The sequence below is a fragment of the Chiloscyllium punctatum genome, chromosome 7, assembly GCF_047496795.1.
Source record: "Chiloscyllium punctatum isolate Juve2018m chromosome 7, sChiPun1.3, whole genome shotgun sequence".
NCBI lineage: Eukaryota > Metazoa > Chordata > Chondrichthyes > Orectolobiformes > Hemiscylliidae > Chiloscyllium > Chiloscyllium punctatum.
Window position 1 is genome coordinate 83478977 of NC_092745.1, and position 13976 is coordinate 83492952.

The window sequence follows — 13976 nt, forward strand, 5'->3', positions numbered from 1 at the left end:
ATCTATTTATCCTATCCATGCCCCTCGTGACTTTATAAGCCTCTATAAGGTCACCCCTCAGCCTCCAACGCTCCAGGGAAAACAGCCCAAGCCTATTCAACCACTCCCGATAGCTCAAATCTCCCAACCCTGGCAACATCCTTGTAAATCTTTTCTGAACCCTTTCAAGTTTCACAACATCCTTCCAATAGGAAGGAGGCCAGAATAGCATGCAATATTCCATAAGTGGCCTAACTAATGTCTGATACAGCCGCAACATGACCTCCCAACTCCTATACTCAGTACTCTGACCAGTAAAGGAAAGTATACCTAATGCCTTCTTCACTATACTATCTACCTGCGACTCCACTTTCAAGGAGCTATGAACCTGCACTCCAAGGTCTCTTTGTTCAGCAACACTCCCTAGGACCTTACCATAAAATGTTTAAGTCCTGCTAGGATTTGCTTTCCCAAAATACAGCACCTCACATTTATCTAAATTAAACTCCATCTGCCACTTCTTAGCCCATTGGCCCATCTGACCAAGATCCTGTTGTACTCTAAGATAACCTTCTTCACTGTCCACTACACCTCCAATTTTGGTGTCATCTGCAAACTTACTAACTATACCTCTTATCCTCACATCCAAATCATTTACATAAATGATGAAAAGTAGTGGACCCAGCACCGATCCTTGTGGCACTCCACTGGTCACAGGCCTCCAGACTGAAAAACAACCCTCCATCACCACCCTCTGTCTTCTACCTTTGAGCCAGTTCTATATTCAAATGGCGAGGTCTCCTTGTATTCCATGAGATCTAACCTTGCTAACCAGTCTCCCATGGGGAATCTTGTCAAACAGCTTAGTGAAGTCCATATAGATCACGCCCGCCACTCTTCCTTCATCAATCCTCTTTGTTACTTCTTCAAAAAACTCAATCAAGTTTGTGAGACATGATTTCCTACGCACAAAGCCATGTTAACTATCCCTAATCAGTCCTTACCTTTCCAAATACATGTACATCCTCTCCCTCAGGATTCTCTCCAACAACTTGCCCAACACTGATGTCAGGCTCATCAGTCTATAGTTCCCTGGCTTGTCTTTACCGCCCTTCTTAAACAGTGGCACCACGTTTGCCAACCTCCAGTCTTCCGGCACATCACCTGTGACTATCGATGATACAAATATCTCAGGAAGGGGCCCAGCAATCATTTCCCTAGCTTCCCACAGAGTTCTGAGGTACACCTGATCAGGTCCTGGGGATTTATCCACTTTTATGTGTTTCAAGACATCCAGCACTGCCTTGTCTGTAATATGGACATTTTTCAAGATGTCACCATCTATTTCCCTACATTCTATATCTTATATGTCCTTCTCCACAGTAAATACTCATGCAAAATACTCATTTAGTATCTCCCCCATCTCCTGTGACTCCATACAAAGACCGCCTTGCTGATGTTTGAGAAGCCCTAATCTCGTCCTAGTTACTCTTTTGTCCTTAATATATTTGTAAAACCCCTTTGAATTCTCCTTAACTCTATTTGCCAAAGCTATCTCATGTCCCTTTTTGCCCTCCTGTTTCCCTCTTAAGTATACTCCTACTGCCTTTATACTTTACCAAAGATTCACTTGATCTGTCTTGTCTATACCTGACAAATGCTTCCTTCTTTTTCTTAACCAAACCCTCAATTTCTTTAGTCATTGAGCATTCCCTCCACCGACCAACCATTCCTTTCATCCTAACAGGAATAATCTATCTCTTGACTCTCGTTATCTCATTTCTGAAGGCTTCCCATTTTCCAACCGTCCCTTTCCCTGCGAACATCTGACCCCAGTCAGCTTTCTCAACTTGCAGCAGTCTTTTTCCATCATTTTATTTTGACAGTTTTCTTTTGCTGTTTAGAGTCCCAGGAACATTTCTGCCAATTATGTATTTTTTCTAATTTTGTCCAGTTGCATTTCTGAGATCAATGGATTTTCCATTCGGAATTTCCCTTACTGATACTTTCGGAAAGTTTTGATGCCTACAGAGGGATGCAGAAGAGATGATCTGTGACAATTTGATTGAGAAGAATATATCTCACTTTGATAGATGACAGACCCCTGTTCCATACCTTGATGTGCTTAAGTGAGCTTTAAGTCTTGTAAAACAAATAGAAATTAGTAGAAAAGAAATGGAAAATGAAAAATAAAAACATACCAAAAAGAAGAGAGCAAGAAATAAATTATTAAATAAATTAAAGTAATAAATAAGATGCAGATATGATCAATACAGTTTTAATTAAAAACATTTCAAATGCAAAAGAATTGTTTCTAATGATTCATCTTTAGGTGATGGTGGGGTTCAAGGAAAATGAGTGTTGACAGCACTGTCTACATGTAGATTTCCCAGGTATTGTTTTGGACTAGGCCAGACCACTCATAACATTCTTATGCAGTCAGCCCAAACTATAACTTTGCTATTTGTTTTGGTAAGTGTACATGAAAATTACCCTGAGTAAGTTAGCTAGGTTGACTACCAGGTTTTAATAAAGACAAAAATTTATTATCAAAATGAAAGAACAGAAAATAGAATACCAACAGAACTCAGTCTATCCAAACTAGACTTAAATATGCTGTTCCAAAAAATACGTGCAACACTCCCTATAAACAAACCCCTTGAACACAGTAAACATGAAACCCAGGCTTACAGGTCGAAGTTAGAAGGGCAGGAGTCAGTCTAGCAGCCTGATTCCACACAGCCCACTACTGAACTGAACTGACTAACAACAAGAATTCAGCTTCTCGTACTGACCGCTCCTCTTTCATTAGGAGAAAGTAAGGACTGCAGGTGCTGGAGATCAGAGTCAAGAGTATGGTGCTGGAAAAGCATAGCAGGCCAGACAGCACCCGAGGAGCAGGAGAATCGACGCCTCTGAATAAAACCAAGGACACGGTATCCTTGAGAAAAGGAACAGCTTTTAGGAAAAAGGACCAGCTTTGTGACAGGCATATTCTGAGAAATTATAAGCATGTGAACTTCACATCACTTTTTTAAAACTTACGAAGATTCTCATTCAACGGAGTGAGAACAATCAATCATACTTCAGTTACAAACAAAAAGGGCAGTAATAAGCACCAGATACATCTCCACACTTCTCAGGTTCTTAAGAGTTCATCATACGTCTTCAGACTGATAAGAGAGTCAAAAAAGGATTATGCGTGGAGGGAGTGGGCATTTCTAAGCTATTAAATTAATATGTTGCATATGTCCTTGCCAAGAAAGAAACGCTGCCCAGATAATACTGAAAGAACAGGTAGGCCAGACTCTTGAAAGCTTTAAAATTACTTGTGTGGAGTTTTTCGATATGCTGTTTGTATTTCAAGTTCAGAAGACCAAAGGACTGAATTAGATATATCTAAGAATAAGGAAGTGAGACACTGGCCATATGCTTAAATCAGAAGGAATGGATAATTGCAAATGTTGCACACTTGTTTATAAAAGAATGCAAATATAAAAATAGCAACTGCAAGCCAGTCAGTTTAACCTCAGTGTTTGCAAAGCTTTATGAAATGATTTAGAACGTAGAACTGTACAGCATTCGGCCTTCAACGTTGTGCCGACTTTTTATTCTACTCTGCAATCAGTCTAATCTAAATCCCCTTCATTGTTCTATCTTCCATGTGCCTACCCAGGAGTTGCCTAAATGTATCTGACTCTATTACCACCAATGGCAGTCCATTCCACGCACCCACCATCTCTAAACCTTTCTCCAAACACCTTAAAATTATGCCCCCTTGATGATAAACATTTCCACCATGGGAAAAAGTCTCTGGCTATCCACTCTGTGTATGCCTCTCATCATTCTGTACACATCTATCAAGTCACCTCTCATCCTTCTTTGCTTCAATGAGAAAAGCCCTAGCTGCCTTGACCTTTCTTCATAAGACCTGCCTTCCAGTCCAGGCTGCATCCTGGTAAATCTCCTCTCTAAAGCTTCCATACCTTTCCATAACTGAACACAATATTCCAAGTGAGGCCTAACCAGGGCTCGATAGAGCTGCAGCATAACCTTTGGCTCTTAAACTCAATTCCCCTGCTAATGAAAGCCAATGCACCATTGTCCTTATTAACAAACGTATGAACTTGGGTGGAAACTTTGAGGGATCTGTGGACATGGACTCTAAGATTGAGGACTCTGTTCCTCCACACAGTCAAGAATCCTGCTTTAAACCCTGTGTTCTGAGTTCAAATTTGGACTTCCAAAGTGAATCTCTTCATACTTTTCCAGGTTGAACTCCAACTGCCACTTACCAGCCCAGTTCTGCACCCTGTCAATGTCCTGTTGCAACTGATAACAGCCATCCACATTATCCATAACTCCACCAACCTTCGTGTCATTGGCAAACTTACTAACCCATCCTTCCACTTTCTCATCCAAGTTATTTATCAAAATCACAAAGAACAGAGGTCCCAAAACCAATCCCTGCAGAACACCACTGGTCACCAAAATCCAGGCTGGATAGTTTCTATCTACCACCACCCTCTGTCTTCTATGGGCCAAATTTCAGATAGCCAGATTTGTCTGTATTCCATGGCTCCTTACTTTCTGAAGGAGTCTACTCTGGGGAACCTTATCAAATGCACAGCTAAACTCCATGTACATCACATCTACTGCTCTACCTTCGTCAATGTGTTTTATCACATCCTCAGAGAATTCAATAAGGTTTGTGTGGCATGACCTGCCCCTCACAAAACCATGTTGACTATCTCTAATCAAACTATGGTTTTCCAAGTAATCATAAATCCTGTGTCTCAGAATCCTCTTCAATACTTTGCCCACCACCGATGTTAGACTGACTGGTCTGTAATTGCCAGGGTTATTCCTATTCCCTTTCTTGAACAAGGGAATAACACTTGCCACCCTCCGATCATTTGGCAGTACTCCAGTGGACAGTGAGGATGCAAAGTTCATTGCCAAAGGTGCAGCAACCTCTTCCTTCGCTTCCTGGAGTAACCTAGGGTATATCCCATCTGGCCCATGGTGTTTTTCGATCCTTATGTTTTTTAAATCTATCCTTATGTTTTTCAAGCATAATTCTTGGGATAAAATTAGTGGTTGATCAAATATCAGTTAATTTTAGAAAGCCTGCAATGATTTGTTGACTACAAATCATGTTTAATTAGCTTGTTTGAATTTTTTTTTCTGATAAGGCAATGGCGAGTGTTGATGAGGGTAATGCCATTTATATTGTTTACATGGATTTCCAAAGGCATTTCATAAAATATTGCAGAGATTTGTGAATGAAATTAAAAATCATGCATTAAAATAAATAAAAGCAATTAGGATACTAAATTAACTGAGTGACAGGAAACAGAGTTGTGGTGAATGGGTATTTCCCAAATCAGAGAAATATTTAGAAATGTAGTTCTGAGATGTTAGAGCCCTCTTATTGTGATATATATTACTGACCTGAATCTTGGTGTACATAACAGAATTTCAAAATTTGTGGATGATACAAAACTTGGGAAGTATTGAGAACCATAAGGAAAACAGTGTAGGACTTCAAAAAGGTGTAGACAGGTTGGTCAAATGGACTTACAAGTGGCAAATGAAAATTAATGTAGAGATATGTGAAGTTATTCATTCTGGTAGGAAAAGGGCAGAGAGATTGTAAAATAATGGGTACATTTCTCTGCAGGGTGTAAGAGTAAACAAGCAGATACAATTTTAAAAATGTATAATACCCAAGTTTGGCTTTATTGCAGCATTGTATCTAGTTCTGTGCATCACACTTTAGGAAGGCTGTAAAAGCATTGGCTAGGGTGCAGAAAAACTTCTTGCAAAAAACTTCAGTTACATAGAAAGTTTGGGAATGTTGGGACTTTTGTTCTTAGAGGAGGTTGATAAATTAGTCAGATATGATCAAGGGAGAGACTACAATTTAATGGTAATTATGAAAAGAATCAAAGGTGAGACAATAAAACACTTTTTCAGGCAATAAGTAGTTTGCACTGCCAAGGACTTTGATGCAGGAAGGATCAAATATACCTTTTTCATGTTTCTCTGAAAAATTAGCAGGGCTATGGAGAAAAGTGACACTAGATGAATTGGTCCTTTTAAAAGGCCAGCACAGATAGGAACGGCTGGTCATCTCCTGTCCTATAACCATCGTGTGCTTAATTTTTCCACAAACGGAATGCAAAGCAATATTTGGCTAAACTGACAGCCACCTAGGTTTGTGTATAAACAGAATCTTCAGCCAGTAAAGATATATTCTGCAGATTATCCTAATTAAATACATTTTGTTTTTTTCCCCTAATTTAATTTGGGGTGGAGGTTTAAGAAGGTTAATCTCTATCCAAGTAAGGGAAGGTTACCCATTCTCTCATTAGAAAAAAACAGCTGATGATAGCTTAACCGTTAGGTCAGTACACCTCATGCAAAGGACAAGGTTGAGAAGGCAGGACCTCATGGTAATGATAAAGTCAACTGATGTAGGAATTGAACCTAGTATCATCCTGTATTGCAAACCAGCTGCCCAGCCACTGAGCTAATGCTACATGCCTGTTGAGGAGGACACAGTTTGCTGTCAAGTCACTAAATTAGTGTAATACCTTGGGTAGCAGTTAGCCATGATGTGGAGGTTGGCAACTTACTTTTAAAGATTTTCATTAGGAGAATTGGACAATTGGTGATGAATATAGTTTGATATTTAGGAACTGCATTTCAAGAGATTTAGGAGACTGTCATGATATGTAAATATAAGAATTGTATAATGAATTATTCAAGAGATGATGCTACTCATATACATTCCTTGAAAATGTCATTCTGTTAGCTTCTAGGGCCATTTCTCCCTATACCTTTATTGAGATAAGACCTTTCAAAATTGCTATGAATTGAAGTTAGAAATGTGCTGAATAAAGCCTACAAGAATATTTATTTCTGTTGAATTTAACAGTAAAGTCTTAGGGAGTCAATGTTTTCCAAAATCTCTCTGTTGAAATTTGGCAACATCAGATATACTGCATACTTGTCTAAACATCCTTTATATGTCTCCCAGCTTACAATATGAGATAGACAACTTGCATAAATACCCTTTGTTGAATCTTCTGTGACAGCCCAGAGTTTTTAGAAGGGCAGGTGGGGAGTTCTTAATTGTATCTGTAAAATTTGGTGAGGAGGTGGTAAGCTTTAACCATGCAGTGGTGTTGAGGGCTAGTAAAAGTGGGTTTGAAGGCTACCCAAGGTTTCATTAAGATATCAGTGCTTAATGTGTAGCTCAGAGTAGCAAAGTGGAGTCTTCCTCACAATCTCCCCTTCGGCACAAACACATTCCCTTTCCTGTCCTGTCAGCTCAGCAACCTCTTAATTATTATGCCAGGCATTCCAGTCCTCCACATTCACTGTCCTGGCCTTGGAAAATTTGCACTCATTGTGCACATTCCTCTCCTGCATGAGGAGATCCTGTATTACGAAAGAAGCATTACGAGACATTAGCATGGGGATATTGACACTGTTGGCATTGATAGCTATAGATAGAAGTGTCAGTTCCCAGACCTGTGATTTTCAATGTGTGTTTCATATGAAAGTGTTCTGCATGAAAGCTTGTTCAGCATCATCAAAGAGCTACAATTGATGAAAAACAGTAAGGATATTATATAAAGTGTGTGCTTGATATACCCATGAAGCATTCATACCAACTCCATCTTTTATGATTATGTCTTTGTCCCATCCCTTTGAAAAACCTTTCAGACATGCAAATTCTCATGGTGATGAAAGGTCAGTGAGCTGATGTTGGATGAGCTGCTGAGTGTTGTGACTCCCATCTTTTAAATATGAGCCCTGATAGATGTGTGAGAGGCAGTGGCACTGTGGTCAGTGGTAGCTGAAATGAAATGACATACTCGAATTGCACATGAACAGCTGATGGAGTTGCCTGGCACCCAATCTTGTGCGTGATGGTCCTGTGTAGAAGTAACATTACAATGCTAACTCACACTCGTTAGGTGTGTGAAACTTTGCGTTAATAGCGATGCATACATTGGTGATAATTTGTGTCTTTCAAGTACAGTGTCCCAATGTTGGAATTTGGGACATCCTGGCAGGAGTAAATCTTGCTGTCTATCCATCCATAAGGTTTGGCTTTTTAACCTATGCATGCAGTCTAATTCACTGAAAATAAAAGTAATTATTTGTAAAATAACCATACCCCAAATGGATGTAACACCCCTCTTAGGCCCATCTCCACACATTTTCAAAAAGCAGTGTGTTTGTGTTTTCCATACAGTATGCGATCTGGACAGCCTAGAACCATGTACTTTGTGAGTGGAGTTTAATACTGCTGATGTAAATTATGCCCACAGTTGGAAAACCAGCAAGAGCCCTGCATCCCCTACTTTTGGAAAGTTCTGCGAATTTAAATGTCAATGAGGAATTTAACTGCAGCAGTGGGCCTTCACCAGGATCAAGATGACCAGCAGCCCCTGGGGCAATATTAATGGCAAGGGGCTGTGGTCCTTAAATGGGCATTTACTGTACACTTAATACCCTCTTTAAGGCCCAGTGGCAGTAAGCTAGTACATCCATCCATTGCTTTATTGGCCCAGACTTAAATTATAAACAGTGCAGTGCATTACAATATGTATAGCAGCCTTGAAAATGCATCAAATGTTTAATTTTCTCATTGATGAATCAGATGTTGATGACTATTCCCTTACTTTGAGCAAAGAAAAGTCACTCTCCTTTTCCAGAACCCATTTGTGCTCAAGATTAACATCAAGTATTTTGACATCCATGTTGAGAATGCCACAAATTTGAAATCAGTTGTTCCATTTAAATTTTAAATGTATGATATTATTTCAACTTGATAACCGTTAGGTTCTTTTATGCTTTTATTGCATCATGTTTTGCAGGCTCATAATTAATTATGCCTAATAATTAATTATGTACAATAATGTTGAAGCTCCCATTAAATTCCAAAACAGGGATAAACGTTGCTCTCTGACCAAAGGAACAACAAACAGCTACACCATAAAATACCAACTATTGTGACAATGAAGGTGCAGGAAAGTTACAAATACTATAACTTAGTATTATGCCTGCTTTGATGATTGGAAACTAGGTTAGTGACCTAGGCATTCTGGGCTTCAATTTGGAGTCAACTTTATTGTTATGTTTCTTGGATTCTGGGATACCTAAATAAAACATAGCTGCAATAATGTGAATCTAGACTACTGTTGATACTGTGGACACAAATTATCTTGTACTGTGACATGAATGTCTGCCTCTTATGTTTATGGTAAAATGCAACACGATGCAGTTCTTCAGGCTGTCATGTGAGTTTAGCAGAGTTTGGGGAATTAAATCTGATTACCAGGTATTTCTTTCTCAAGAGACTGTGTTTTTCCTAGGTTTGATTGGGGCTGATGTAAAAGGGTCCAACTTGCCATGTGAGAATACACCAATCACATCAAGGTTAGCTATCATCTGTGGAACATCGTCTTGCCATATGGGGGTAAGAATTTTCAACAATGTTTCAAAATGGAAGGCAATAATTCGTCAATTGTTTAAATGAGTAGTGCAGTATATAAATTGTTACTGAAGAAGTAAAAGAGACAACAATGGTTAAATTTCCCATTTTAATTATTATCGAGTTGCTTAATTCAAGTATGTTGAAATTATGTTATGGTTACGATACGAATCTGAGGTTTAAGATTGTGATTACAGGCATATTACACGAGAAATGTTCATGAAAGGTTTCTGTTGTGTTTCTTAAACTGGGATCCCAAAATCTTATGAAAACAATTAAATGAAATAAACTCAATTCCCAAATAGATGCATGTGTCTGTAATTAAGACAGCCAGGTGGACCTCAAAGGAACTTGAATTCCTTGACTGGGGCTGTTAATCTGGTGCAATCAGAGAGACCTGGCTGACAGATATAAATGGAATATCAGAGGTTCTGCTCACTCTGAGAGCTGTCTCTGAGGAAGCCAAGGACTCTCCATGTATAAATAAAGAGTGACTTTAAATGAAGAACAGCTGGAGGCTGCTCCCAAAAGTAATGGTCAGACTGCATATTCTGTGACTACTTTTTTAAAAGAAGCGACTGAAAGGGCACCTTCTTGACGTTGAAGAGCCCTCCTTATTATTTGCCATTTGTTGCAATGGGTACTCCTCTGCAGTTGGAAGGTCTCAAATAAGCTGTCCAGCTTTGAGAGGCTGTCCACCACCATCAGGAAGGGAACCTGTCTCCATGACAGTCAACAGGATGCCCTAATCAAAATCCCAAAAGGTAACTGTTGACCCCAGGGATTGTTGAAAACCAAAAAACAATCCTGGTTCATGTTTTGTGTCCAAAAAGTGAAAATTGAGCTGATGGCGTCACATTTCAGCAGTGCAACAGGTATTTTCATTGTATAATTAATTAACCCTTGAGCTGAAAATAATACCTCATTACCTGTTAAAACTTGTTGATCATGGTTCTATAATGCATTGGGAAGAACAATGAATCTAATAGTACTCACCCTTCTTCTTGAGAAAAGTGGGGAACAGCCTTCAGCATCTGGACATATATGTAGAAATCTGAAAGTTTCTGTCAGAGGCACTTGATGCTGCACAGATTGTGCATTACATCTTTGCTAATATATTGACAATGTATTGAAATATTTATAGTGGTGTGAACTTGGGGTACTTGTCTGCTAGTACAAAGTTGACTAAGCTTGTGAGCATCATGTAAGTACAGAAACGTTGTGTTGAACAAGGTTTTGAATGGTGAGTTAGCCAGTGAGCTGGCATTTTTGCAATTCAAAATCTCATCTTGGAAAATCTTCTTATTATTTTGATGTTAGATTCTGGCTGGTAGTTTATTAGAGTCATAGAGATGTACAGCATGGAAACAGACTCTTCGGTGCAACTCATCCATGCCGACCAGATATCCTAAATTAATCTAGTCCCATTTGCCAGCTCTTGGCCCATTTCACTCTGAACCCTTCCTATTCATATACCCATGCAGGTTCCTTTTAAATGTTGTAACTGTACCAGCCTCCACCGCTTTTTCTGGCAGCTCATTCCATGCATGCATTAACCTATGCATGAAAAAGTTGCCCCTTAGGTCCCTTTTAAATCTTTCCCCTCTAACCTTAAATCTATGCCCTCTAGTTCTGGACTCCCCCACCCCAGGGATAATACTTTGTCTATTTACCCTATCCATTCCCCAATGACTTTATAAATTTCTGTGAGGTCACCGGTCAGCCTCCAATGCTCCAGGGAAAACAGCCTCAGCCTAATCAGCCCCTCCCTCTAGCTTCAACCCTCCAACCCTGATAATATCCTTGTAAATCTTTTCTGAACCCTTTTAACAATGTCCTTCTGATAGGAAGGAGACCAGAATTGCACACAATATTCTGAAAGCGACCTAACCAATGTCTGTACAGCCACAACATGATCTCCCAACTCCTATACTCAATGCTCTCACCAATATAGAAATGCATACCAAATACCTTCTTCACTATCCTATCCACCTGTGACTCTCAAGGAACTATGAACCTGCACTCCAAGATGTCTTTGTTCAGCTACACTCCCAAGACCTTACCATTAATTTTCTATGTCCTGCCCTGGTTTGCCTTTCCAAAATGCAGCACCTCACATTCATCTAAATTAAACTCATTTTGCCATTCCTCAGCCCATTGGCCCATCTGATCAAGATCCCATTGTACTCTGAGGTAGCCTTCTTTGCTGTCCACTACACCTCCAATTTTGGTGTCAAATGTAAACTTACTAACTATACTTCCTATGTTTACATCCAAATCATTTATATAAATGATGAAAAGCAGGGGACCCAGCACCGATCCTTGTGGCTTCTTATTAAATACTATCAACTGTCAAAATGAAAACAATCTTGATTATGGGACAGACTTTAACTGAGACTTTTAATGTTAAACATTCAAATTTTCAAAATGCAGCAATTCAAGGTGGTCATGTTTTGTTTCAAAATGTCTGATGGTAATGATAGTAACTGCTTGGAATTAATCTACTGCAATGAGAGACCTATCTGATCATACTGATGGATATTTTTAATGTGTTATGGCATACATCTAGAGCAGGTGGAACCTGACTCATAGGTTCGGACATTACCACAGCACCCACAAGAGCCCTTAATTGTGCTGATGTATATTTTCTAATCAACCTGTTCAGAGATGTTATTACATACCTCTGGATCAGGTAGAACTTGATATTCAGCCCTCTACTTAGATCAGCTTCAAGTGTACATAGCTTTAGTGCATCCCCAAGAATAACACCTCTGTAAGATGAGCTATGGAGAGGAACTTTTTTTTAAGAATTGACCAATCTACTTCATTGTGAGAATACAAATAAAATTCTGTACTAACTGAAATAACAGATATTCAAAAATGAATTTTACTAATGAGATGCATGAACAAATCTTGTGATGTTAGAGCTCAGTAAATCTGTGCACTTGAGTGTTTATTAATGCTTTTTATTTAGGGTATGAGTGTCTTACTCATTAATGCTATATATTTGGTACAGAGCATACTCAAAATATCTCACCACAGTAGATTAGCATACTTGCCATGCACTACTGCACCCTTACATTTACATTGCAAAATTGTTTTCAGTTCAAGTGACTGCAATATAAGATATGGTTTCCTCTTTCAATTAAATTTACCCCACATACACAACTTATAGCTTTTGAGTATTGTCGCAGTATTACTGTTGGCAGAGGTAGTAGTCACATTTTGCTCAATTTGCACATGAAATGAAACACACTCCTTAACCCAATGAATTTGTATTTTTCCTGTGCATAACACTGCGATTAATGTGTCCTGCTAGAGATTTGCTGCAACCAACAGGATACAGCTTGAGTACACCTTACTTGTTCAGTCTTATAATCAGGAAAGTTTTAACATCTGAGATTGACATCATACAAACATTACTTTTTAAAATGTTTAATTTCCCTTAGCCATTATGTTTGGCACCATTGTAATTGTCAACCATAGAATGTTGGCCCTTCACATAAGCCTTTCAATTGGATTAAAATTACTTATTTTGTCAACAAATAAAGAGAAAATGTGACCTTTGCCAGGACTGATCATTTGAGTCTCTGTTTTCAAGGAAATAGTTTTTTTTCAATTTTATGAAGGTTCATACTAATTGTCTTTGATGGTCTATTTCATTACAATAACGAAAGACCTTCTATAATTTCAAATAATGCTTGTTGCAATAATGCTGAGCTCCACTCAAAAACAGATCCAATGGCACGATTTCAAAGTTCATCCAATAATATTATGCCCATCTTTTTTACATGCTCTTATGATCAGGTGAGGAAATGAATTGGCTCCCCTCTTTTTACTGCCTTGGGTGGCTGCAACAAAGAGTTTTAAATTGTTTTTAGATTGGAGCGATATTATACTTCGATTAAATGACAGTCTGTTAGTCCAAAGGTGAAGGAGGCACTACAAGATTTTCTTGAGTGGAGAAAGAGGAATTTCATTCCTTACTATGAACACACACACACACGTAAAGGGCACATCAAGAGTATGCAATTAAAAAGTCCTTAGAGTCCTTGAGATGTTAGTTATAACCTCAAACCACAGTCGTTGATTTGTATTCACTGCAATAACAAAATTTGTAGATATTATTGCGTTCTCAGTTTTTTTTTTGTTTTGTTTTTCACTGGACATTGTCATCTAAGAGGTTGAGAGAAGAACAGATTGAGAAACAGCAAGTTTCAGTTCAGCTGTTATGAATTTCTCATTCTTCTGTCTGCTGTGTCTAAATACAATTGCCTGATGTTGGGGTGCCACAGTGCTCAGTGATTAGCATTGCTACTCACAGTGCCAGAGACCTGGGTTCGATTCCAGTCTTGAGTGACTGTCTGTATGGAGTTTGCATGTTAACCCCGTGTCTGCTTGGGTTTCCTGTGGCTGCTCCAGTTTCCTAGTGCAGGTTAGGTGGATTAGCCATGCTAAAAATAGTGTCCAGGGATATGCAGGC

The 13976-nt window shown here is 38.9% G+C and overlaps 1 protein-coding gene across 7 annotated transcripts in view; it reads left to right on the top strand.

The window, feature by feature from the left end:
* Nucleotides 1–13976, top strand: part of fggy (FGGY carbohydrate kinase domain containing) — a 364543-nt gene that overhangs the window by 230201 nt on the left and 120366 nt on the right. For all 7 annotated transcript variants that reach the window (XR_011961146.1, XM_072574221.1, XM_072574223.1 and 4 more), the window contains exon 10: nt 9375–9478. Coding sequence is in view for 6 of the 7 variants with exons in the window: in XM_072574221.1 (XP_072430322.1) it covers nt 9375–9478 (104 nt within the window). In the remaining variant the exon portion in view is untranslated. The remainder of the gene's footprint in view (nt 1–9374; nt 9479–13976) is intronic.